At 45.6% G+C, this 10,444-nt stretch overlaps 1 protein-coding gene across 1 annotated transcript; it reads left to right on the top strand.

Annotated features, from left to right (window-relative positions):
- The first annotated feature begins 34 nt into the window (after positions 1–34).
- Positions 35–6,428, top strand: NGRN (neugrin, neurite outgrowth associated). The gene is made up of 3 exons (XM_029239625.1): positions 35–215; positions 611–721; positions 5,430–6,428. Exons 1-3 carry the CDS (start codon positions 52–54, stop codon positions 6,040–6,042), a joined length of 888 nt encoding a protein of 295 aa, XP_029095458.1. The 5' UTR covers positions 35–51; the 3' UTR covers positions 6,043–6,428.
- The last annotated feature ends 4,016 nt before the right edge of the window (positions 6,429–10,444 follow it).

Genomic DNA, 10,444 nt, shown 5'->3' with positions numbered 1-10,444 from the left:
CTTCAGGAGCTACCCTGTGGCGGGGGTGGGGGAGGGCCTTTTCTCGTCGACATGGCGGTTTCTCTGAACTGCTTGCTGGGCGGGGGTGTCCGTGCCGCGGTCGCTCGCTGTGGGTTTGCTACCCGAGGCGTGGCGATCCCGGGATCTGTCGGCCGTGAGCCGGACCCCGATTCCGACTGGGAGCCGGAGGAGCGGGAGCTGCAGGAGGTGGAGAGGTACCGGCTCCTTCCCGGGCCCTCAGCCTGAAGCAGGGCCTCGGGCCTGGGCGCCCCAGGCCGCGCCCCCTTGGCGCCGGGCGTCCTGCGGCGGTCCTTATTTCTCACCCGTTGTCAGGGGCACAGGAGCAGCTGTTAGCTCCTTTGGGACCACGAGTCCCTTCACCAAGGACGTATTTCATCACGCGTTTAAAGAATTCGGCAACAGCTTATGGACTGTTGTTGTTCTTGGTGTTAGATTTCTGGGGCGGTGTTCAGAGCAGGTCTAGGCTGACAGACATGGCCAGGTTGCCCTTGCAAAGAGAAGCGGGCTGGGCGCTCTGACTTAGCCCAGGGCTCTCAAACCACCCATCTGGCTTCCACGCATGGCTTCTGCCATTGGTTCTCTCTCCCAGCGCCCTGAAACGACAGAGAAAAGCTATCCGGTTCCAGAAAATTCGGAAGCAAATGGAGGCGCCAGGTTCCCCGCCCAGGACCCTGACGTGGGAAGCCATGGAGCAGATCCGGTAAGACTGTTGGCAGTTAGGATCTGCTGTGATGAGCAGTGAAGGATACTGGGGCTTAGAACTTAGAACGTTGTTTTTGTATTTTTTGCTTTTTATCTTTCAAGATTTCTAACAGAAAAGTCAAGTAATAAGATAAACGTCGATGAGCCCGCCATCTAGATGTAATAGTTTTTAACGTTACGACACGGTTCGTTTTTTGCCGAAATTTTAAAATAGTAAGTTACAGGCGTCACAACATTTAACCCGTGTATAGTTAAGTAGATCATGACGTTCTTGATCTAAGGACCAGGGATGGAGCTTCCATGGTCACGTTGCTCTGAAGAGAGGATCCGTATCTTAGAAAAGAGATCCTTTTTTAAATTTTAAGTTTTTTGTTTTGAATAGATAATACATATGGCTCAAAATTAGAACAGTATAACAGGGCATACGCATTGAGAGGTGTTAATCCCCCCTAGTCTCCTATGGATACTATTTTTAATAGGTTTTTGGGTCATTTTCTAGGTTTCTTTATGCAAATAGAAGCAAGCACGTATGAATACAGAATTTTTTTTTCACTTCTATAATCACAAACAGTAGAATACTATCAATGCTGTTCTGTACTTTGCTTTGTTCGCTTACTATATTCTGAAGCTCTTTTCACTTCCCAAGAGAGAGCTCCTCATTCTTTTCTGTAGGTGCTTAGTAAACTGTAGTTTATTTTACCTGTCTTTTATGGTGGGCACTTGAATTGTTTCCACTCACTTGCTGTAACAAATAGTGCTCCAGTGCATAACTTTGTGTACTCTAAATATCTGCCAGAAGTTTTTACACTTACGTAAATGTATGTGTTACATACCTTCCTAGAGGTAGGGTTGCTACTGAACCGAAGGGCCAATGGACTTGCATTTTGATAAATATTGCTAAATAGTCCTTTGTAGGTCATGTTCCTTTTTCCATTCCCATCAGAATAACTCTGGAATTGAGACTTAGAATAAAGGGGGTTTTATAGAGCTGATCAAGATTTTATGAGCCTGTAGCAGCTTTCTCCTGTCAGCTTCCTCTCCTATCTTGAACACCAGCCTTTTCAACCTTTCCATCTTCCCACCTGTCACCTCCCCTTTTGTGATCAATAAATATCCTTTTATTTCAGAGAAAAAACAGGCTATTAGGTAAGAACTGTTTAAAGCTTCTTGGTCTCCTCCTTACCTTCCACTCTCAGTCTTGTACTCTGTTCACACCTCTGGGGAAGTGGTAGTCCTTCACTTGTCTAGGACCAGTCCTCTGGGTGCTCTAGGTCAAATCCCTACCTAATTTCTCAGGGACCTACATCTGTCAACTTAAGGTTGTCCATGTTGTGTGCCGGTCTCAGTCTGTCAATAACCAGTGTTGTGGCTGAGCCAGCCCTTGTGGTTCTTAAGACTGCAAGATGCCCTTCAGCAATAACCGTCAGAAAACTGCTGGGTCGGGAGGGGGGGTGGTGGGGGGATGAGGGGTGAGGGGGAGGGTTATTATTTACAGGACCTGGAAATTATATGGCACACCTGAGGCCACACAGCAAGGTCATGGGTAGAGGTGCAAGGGCCTGGGGTTCTTCTTTTATTGGGGTTGAGGGTGGGGGCCTAGGGTTTTGAGGGCTCACTCTTTATTGGTGAATTTAACAGGAATTAAAAATTTTTTTTTAAATTTTATTTTAAATTATTTATTTATTTTGGCTGTGCCAGGTCTTTGTTGCGGCATGCGGGATCTTTAGTTGCAGCATGCGGGGTGTTTTTTTTTTTAAGTTGCGGCACACGGGATCTTTAGTTGCCGCATGCAAACTCTCAGTTGCGGCATGTGGGATCTAGTTCCTGACCAGGGATCAAACCCGGGCCCCCTGCATTGGGAGCATGGAGTCTTAGCCACTGGACCACCAGGGAAGTTCCTTAACAGGAATTTAAAGTGCAAGAAGAAAAAAAGCAAGTGGCCCAAGTGGTTAGTTATTGAAGCCAACCATAATCTCTAAAACAAACGTGCCTCAATGGAGGGGTGGGGGGAAGCCTGGCTTTTTATCTAGTTGTGTGGCTGGCAGTGTGTTTATTGGAGATAGCCATCTTTGAAGTGCATACCTTGGCAAGCAAAGCTTAAGTCAGTCACTTGGGTTACAAAGAAAAGGAAACCCAACTGTCAAGGCTATACTACACTCCCTCCTCCTTTAGTTCCCTGCTGGCTCCCTGGCTCCCCACCCTCATTTTTGTTTGTTTCATCACAACAATGAAACTATTATCCACAAATCTACCAGTGACTTCCTCGGTGCTAGGCATAACTGACACTCAAGGCTTTGGCGTGACTAACATTTCTGCAGCATTTGACCTTGTCTGCATTCTTGAAATTCTCCCTTGACCCAGGCTACCACTCACTTCTGTTTCTAGGACTGGTTTCTGTTTCCTCCGTGGGCTCCCAGTCTTCCTCCTGTATCTTAATTATTGTAGTTTTTAGGGTTGTGTCCTTGGTCATTTATCTCACTCTGCATATTTCCCTGCCTAATGCCAGCCACTTGCATGGCTTCAACCGCTCCTGCTATTGGCTTATGACTTCCAGATCTATCATATCCAGTCCATGTTTTTCTTCTGAACCCTATATAGTCAGCTGTGCACTAGATATTGCTGTTTGGCTGTCACACAGGTTCCTTAAACTCAACATGTACGAAATAGAATTCATCATTATTCCCTAACAATTTCATTCTCCTATTTTTGCTATAACCCCAAATGGTCCCACCAATCACCCACTCTAAAGATACTGAATCTTGGGACTTCCCTGGTGGCGCAGTGGTTGGGAGTCCACCTGCCAATGCAGGGGACGCAGGTTCGAGCCCTGGTCCGGGAGGATCCCACACGCCGCAGAGCAACAAAGCCTGTGTGCCACAAATATCAAGCCTGTGCTCTAGAGCCTGTGAGCCACAACTGCTGAGCCCGCATGCCACAACTACTGAAGCCCACGTTCCTGGAGCCTGTGCTCTGCAACAAGAGGGGCCACCACAATGAGAGGCCCACGCACTGCAATAAGGAGTGGCCTCGCTCGCCGCAACTAAAGAAAGCCTGTGCAGCAACAAAGACCCAGCACAGCCAAAAGTTAATTAATTAATTAACTAAAAAAAAAAAAGATGCTGAATCTCAGCCTATTTCTTTGCCCAGTATTTAGTTCCTTACCAAGTGTAACCACTTGGCCTTCCTAAAATATTCCTCAGTCTCTTTCCTTCTCTGCTCTCATTGCCACTGTCTCGGTTCAGACTGTCTGGATTACTGTGACAGCCTCTTGCCTGATCTTTCCATCTCTAGTCTTGCACTGAGAAACTACTGTTACTGAACCAGGTTCATTTGCCTGATGCACAGCAAGTCATTGCTAAGACCCCGAGGTTTGCAGCAGAGAAAGGGTTTATTCATAGGCAGCCAAGCAAGGAGATGGGAGAACAAGTCTCAAATCTGCCTCCTTGAAGAAAGAGGCTTAGGATATTTATGGGGTAAAGAAGCAGGGTGGTCTGAGGCTTCGGGAGAGGTGATTAAATTTTTAGAAAAAGATGAAGTAATTGGTGCTCTGCACAGGGGTATCTGAGTTACCTGGTTCTTCATGGGATGCATGCTCAGAAAATGGTGGGCAGCATTAGCATGATCTGAGGATGGAGTTTTTGGCCCTTGACATTGAAAGGTCACCCATTGGACACTTGTACAGGCCCAGCTGAATGGTCAGTGGTCTCAACTAGTTTGAACTGGGCAAAACTAGCCCCATGTTCCTGAACAACAACTTAAGCAACTGTTACCAGAGTGACCCATGGTCAGAGGTGTTATCTATAGGGGGCAGTTAAAGGAGTCTTGTGATACATTGTCTAGGCTATGTGAAGCTTGGAGGGTATGCAGTTTGCATGAACAATTAAAGCAAGCTTGGTCAGTGAAGGCAGGTTACAGGTTATTATTCATTAAGCAGGTTATAGTTCAGGGAATCTAACTGATGACTGCCGTCTTTCACTACCACTGGATTGAGCTTCAAAATGAAAATTTGCTTATGGCATTCTGCTCCTTAAACGCCATCCTTGGTTCACTGTTGCGTTGGGGTGGGCTCCGGAATCCCTGAGCGTGACATGACCCTGCTCCTGCCGCCCCGTCACACAGACTGAGCTGTTCCCAGCAAAGGTGATGTGCTTCTTCGTGTTCCACCTGCTGCTCACTCTACCATCAGTACCTTTGACCTTTTCTTCCTCTCCTCCCCTCTGCCAACTTATGACAACTTCTCATCTTTTCAGACCAGCTCTAGCGTGGACTTCCTGAAGCCATTCCTGGGCCACCCCGCAAATGTGGTGATAGCCTGTCCCTGCCTCTCCCTCCCCAGTGCTCTCACAGCATCCTCTGCTGGGATATTTCTCATAGTGTTTTTGTATGTTACTGTATCTGTCTCCACCACCAGACTGTATGCTCTTTGAAGGGAAAGACAGTCATCATGCATCCCCAGGATCTAACTGGGGCCTGCCGTGCAGTGAGAGAGGAATTCAGTTGATATGAAATGAAATGACTAAGAGTAGTTGGGTGTCGCTGTTAGCACACAGGAATGGACCGCAGCCATTTAGTGGCACAAGATAAACACTGCGTTTGCAGTTTTTCCAAGCCCTCTTCTTTTCGTGTATTTATCACTAGTATTATCAGTTAACTGTTCTGATAGAAGACTTCTTTACAGATTGAAAACCTGCTTCTTTTTTTCTTAGGTATTTACACAGGGAATTTGCAGAGTCCTGGTCAGTTCCCAGATTGGCTGAAGGCTTTGATGTCAGCACTGATGTGATCCGAAGGGTTTTAAAAAGCAAGTTTGTGCCCACATTGGAGCAGAAACTGAAGCAGGATCAAAAAGTCCTTAAGAAAATTGGGCTTGCCCGATCACTCCAGCAGGTCCCAGGCTCTGGGGATACCTCAGCACCGCTTTCTGCAAGCCATTCTGTATCAGGCTCTTTGCTGATGCCAGGGGATGAAGCCTCACCCAAAGGCCATGGTCACAGCACAGCTTTGAAAGTGACAGAATTGAACACTCACAGAACAAATACACCAAGGAGACAGAAGGAAAGGAATAAAGGAATCCAGGGCCTGGAGGAGGAGAAGAGCTTTGTGCCTGTTGCTGCAGCCCCAGGTCATCCGAGAGAGCTGCAGAAGTTCACCAGTGACTGTGGAGGCACCAGAGGAACTGACAGTGATGGATTGCCAAGTGACAAGAAGCTGGCAGAGTTGAAGGCAGAGGAGCCAGGTGACCAGAACTTTAGCAACAAAGTCGTGCAGAGGGGACGAGAGTTCTTTGACAGCAATGGGAACTTCCTGTACAGAATTTGAGCTGGAGCCTGGCTTGTGGAAATGCCACAAGAAACACAGCTGGGCAAGTATATTTGGTTCTGCCTGGATTTCTGTGTGTGGATTAACCACCTTGGAATGGGGGGTAGTGATGAGCCTGGAATGTGGGATGAAAGAGCTTCTTGGATTTGAATCTGACAAAGGGCAGAGAACTTCACAGGGTAGTTCTGTGTGGGAGCGGGGTGAGTGACTGGGTAGATTCCAGCCTCCTGGAGCACTGCTCCTCCTGTGACCCACATGGATCTTCAGGACTCACCCTTCTTGCTTGGGCTCTCTGTATGTTGAAACCAGCCTGTATTGCATGTGTTGTTACAAGTTTCTGTGATACTTGCAGTATGTTTGGGAGGAAATTAAAAGTTTGTCTTCTCACCTCATTTACTTCTTGATTAATGAATACTAACAGTTCTGGAACTGCTTAGTCAGTTATCTTCATTATGTGCAAAATAAAGTAAAATGTAGCAGTCTGTGTTGATTGATGCTCTCTGGGATTGGGAGGGTTTACCTGTGAAGGGAAGGGAAGAGGCAAAGGGTCCCTTGTCTAAATATTGGGAGAGAGATGGGGCCAGAGGAATCCCTAATAAAGGGCTCTGTGCCTATCAGCCCTGCTCAGTGATGGACTTTGACAGCCAAAAACTGGACATTGGGCCTTCCCTAAACACCCAGTCTAAAGCAGCTCCTCTTTTAGTTGCTAGGGCTCTAAAACAAAATGGGGCTGTGGGGATTTGACCAAACAAAACATGTAAAGCAGGCAAAGGCTCTACAGGCTCTCAACGTAACCTCCAGCCACTTCCAAAGGCTTAAGTAGTATCTTATTTTACAGCTTTAATCAGATTTTTACAAGGGTGTTGTGATTTAGGCAAGAATAGATAATAGATCCCTTTTACAAATATGGTCTTGGGACTTCCCTGGTGGCGCAGTGGTTAAGACTCCGTGCTCCCAATGCAGGGGGCCCGGGGTTCCATCCCTGGTCAGGGAACTAGATCCCACACGCATGCCGCAACTAAGGAGCCGGCGAGCCACAACTAAGACCCGGTGCAAACCAAATAAATAAATGAAAGTAAATAAATACATGAAAAAAACCCCAAATACGGTCTCAAAGGTTTTTGGATATGCCCAAGGTCACATAGCTGCAAGTGAGTGACAGCGGTGGGACTTGAACCGAGGTCTGATTCCTAATTCAAGGTTTCTAAAATTCCAGGAATCTATCACTGCCTGGCATAATTTCTGTTAATTCACTGATTCTTTTAGAATATTAATATCAGAAAGTGATTATCAAAAGACTAATGGAGACATATTCAAGCAACATAGGAGTCCAATGACAGTTCTCAACAATGTCTCATTTTAACAATTTACCAGCAAAAATTGGCTATTCAGAATTTAAATACATGCAGGATGTTTTTCTAATGAAAACATTGATATTCCAGCCGTCACTGACAGCCTGGTCATGTGTCTTGTTGCTATTGCAAATGTCATTCATGGCAATTATATCACTGATTACTGTTAACTTGAGCATCTGTTCAGTAGAAATGGGCAAGGCCCTATCACATGCCAGTCAAAGTTAGGGAATCCAGCTTCTGGTAATAGAGCAGTGGACAGATAAGGCCCTTGTTCTCACTGCTCTGTCACTATCATGTAACTTATAATAAAAACGTCAATATAATTATGATTTTTAAAAGGGTAATTTGCCATTAGAACCTTAGAGGAGGGACTTCCCTGGTGGTGCAGTGGTTAAGAATCTGCCTGCCAATGCAGGGGCCACGGGTTCGATCCCTGGTCCTGGAAGATCCCACACAAGCCGCAGAGCAACTAAGCCCATGCAGCACAACGACTGAGCCCACGCACCGCAACTACTGAGCCTGCGTGCCTAGAGCCCGTGCTCCGCAATGAGAGAACCCACTGCAATGAGAAGCCTGCGCACCGCAATGCAGAGTAGCCCGCGCTCACTGCAACTAAAGAAAGCCTGCGTGCAGCAACGAAGACCCAATGCAGCCAAAAATAAATTTATTAAAAAAAATTAGAGGAGCAAGATGCTATTTGACTGCTTAAATATGCATTTCTAACTCCTGCAAATCATTTGTGTCCTTTCCCCAGGGGACTATGAAATAGTAGAAGCTTTTATTGCTAGCTTGGATATGTTTTCCATTTACCTCATCCACCACCATCCTAATGCTCTCTAGCTTAAATCTTTTGTTTCCATTCTTGTAAATGCTAATCTAAGGCTTTTGCACTTACTAGTTCTTTGTCCCCAGATTTTCACTTGGCTGGGTCCTTGCCATTCAGGCCTCAGGTCAAATGTTACTTTCACAGGCCTTTTCACCCTAGTCTAAAACAGCTCCCTTCGTGTTCTATCACCACACCCTGTTTAATTTTCCCTAGTATTTGAAATGTATTACTAATCCATTATTTGTCATCACCCACCTTGCCCCATTAGAAAGTAGATCCCATAAGGGTAGGAGACGTGTATGTGTTCATTGCTGTAGTTCCACTCCCAACATAGATTTCTTTCTTTCTCCCTTTTCTTTTTCGGCTGTGCCACGCAGCAGGCGGGATCTTAGTTCCCCGACCAGGGATTGAACCTGTGTCCCCTGTAGTGGAAGTGCGGAGTCTTAACCACTGTACCGCCAGGGAATTCCCCCAACATAGATTTCAATATTGGTTGAGTGAATGAAGAAATGGCTGGGAAACCTTACACCAATCAGCCAATCCACAATGGCAGAAAGCCCGGCCTTTTACCTTTGCCAGCCTGTGCATCCAGATCTCAGCCAAGAAAGCCTAAACTTCCTGCAGGTTGACCTGTTCCTGCTCTATGCTGACAGTGTCTCAGATCCTAACCCACTGTCATTGAGGTGTTTGGGGAAATTGTCCCTTCTCCCCGGGCCCCCACTGCCCCATCCCAAGCAGGGAGGCTGGACAGGCGAATGGGGACTCACTCAGCCTGTGTTCCATTGGGTGGGGGTCATAGGACTCCATGGTGCCCTATCCCCAGGCAGTCCTGTTTCATGACACAACAAAGGACTTTGACATCACACTGGATGAGGTGGAGATTTGGGGGTGCAGGTGCAGCATCTGGTGGAGGAGGCAACAGATAACAAGACTGCTCAAGCTGGAATAAAAGCAACTGTGGGTGAAATGGGCACCTCACAGCAACTTGGGGCCAAACTCAAGAGGCTGGCAAACTGTACAACAGAAGGGACTTAAATCCCTGCAACCTGGAGGGTGTATATGTCACTCATCTGTGAAGGGCAGCTTCTACATTTCTGTGCAGCTGAGATTTGATCTAAGGGGAGGGGGTGAGAGGAAGCTCAGTAAAAAATACTAAACAAGCTCTTGAAGCCCAGTATGAGCATAAAAGTTTTGTTTTGTTTTGTTTTTTTGCTTAATCTTCTATTATAGAAGTTTTCGAACATTCGAAAGTAGAATATTGTAGTGCAATGAACCCCTGTGTACCCATCACCCAGCTTCAACATTTAACAAATGGCCAATCTTTCTTCATTGCCCCACAGCTCCCTTTGGCTTATTTCAAAGCAAATCCCAGACATCATATTATTTCATCTGTAAGTACTTCAGTCTGTGTCTCAAAGAGATAGGGGCTCCTTTTTAACATAGACATATAAGCCATTACTATACCTTGAAAGTTTTAGGAATTCCTTATTATCAGCTAATATCCTAATAATATTCTGGTTGATTTCTTTGAATTAGGATCCAAACAAAATCCACACATTGCAATATTGCATTGTGTTGTTATGTCCCAGAAGTCTTTTATTCTAAAGTAGTTTCCCCTTCCACTTTCTTCTCATTGTCATTTGACAGGTTATTTGACCCATATAATTTTCTGCTTTTTAGACATGGTTGATTTTATCCTTGTGATGTCTTTTATCGTGTTTCCACTACCCTCTGTATTTCCTATGAACTGGTAATTAGATCCTGAGGCTTGATCAGGTTTAACATGTGTTTCCCATGCATCTCACCAGGAGATGATGATGTGATGTCACGATTGATTAGTGAGTTCAGGTATTGTCAGCCGATCTGTCCATTATAATGTCTCTCATAAGCTTTTTTTTTTTAACAAGGTAAATATAGATCTTTACCATCACCCCTGAAAATTCCCTTATTTTCTTCCCAATTTTCATCCCCAAAGTCAATCACTTTTCTGAAATTTTTCACTATAGTTTTTCCTGTTCGAGAACCTGATATAAATGGCATACAGATGCCACTCTCGTGTCTGGCTTCTTTCATTTATTCAGTTATTTTTATTGTATGAATATGCCACAGTTTAATTACCCATTTTCCTACGAAGTGCATTAATGAGCCAAAACTCCGTATTGAAAGGTCACAGCTGGCGAGACTTGGCTTCCATTGGCTACTAACGCGTTCCTCTTCTCTC

Source organism: Monodon monoceros, unplaced genomic scaffold, assembly GCF_005190385.1.
Source record: "Monodon monoceros isolate NGI ecotype Baffin Bay Population unplaced genomic scaffold, NGI_Narwhal_1 Super_Scaffold_21, whole genome shotgun sequence".
In the NCBI taxonomy this organism is placed as follows: domain Eukaryota; kingdom Metazoa; phylum Chordata; class Mammalia; order Artiodactyla; family Monodontidae; genus Monodon; species Monodon monoceros.
This window is presented reverse-complemented; position numbering and strand designations above follow the sequence as displayed.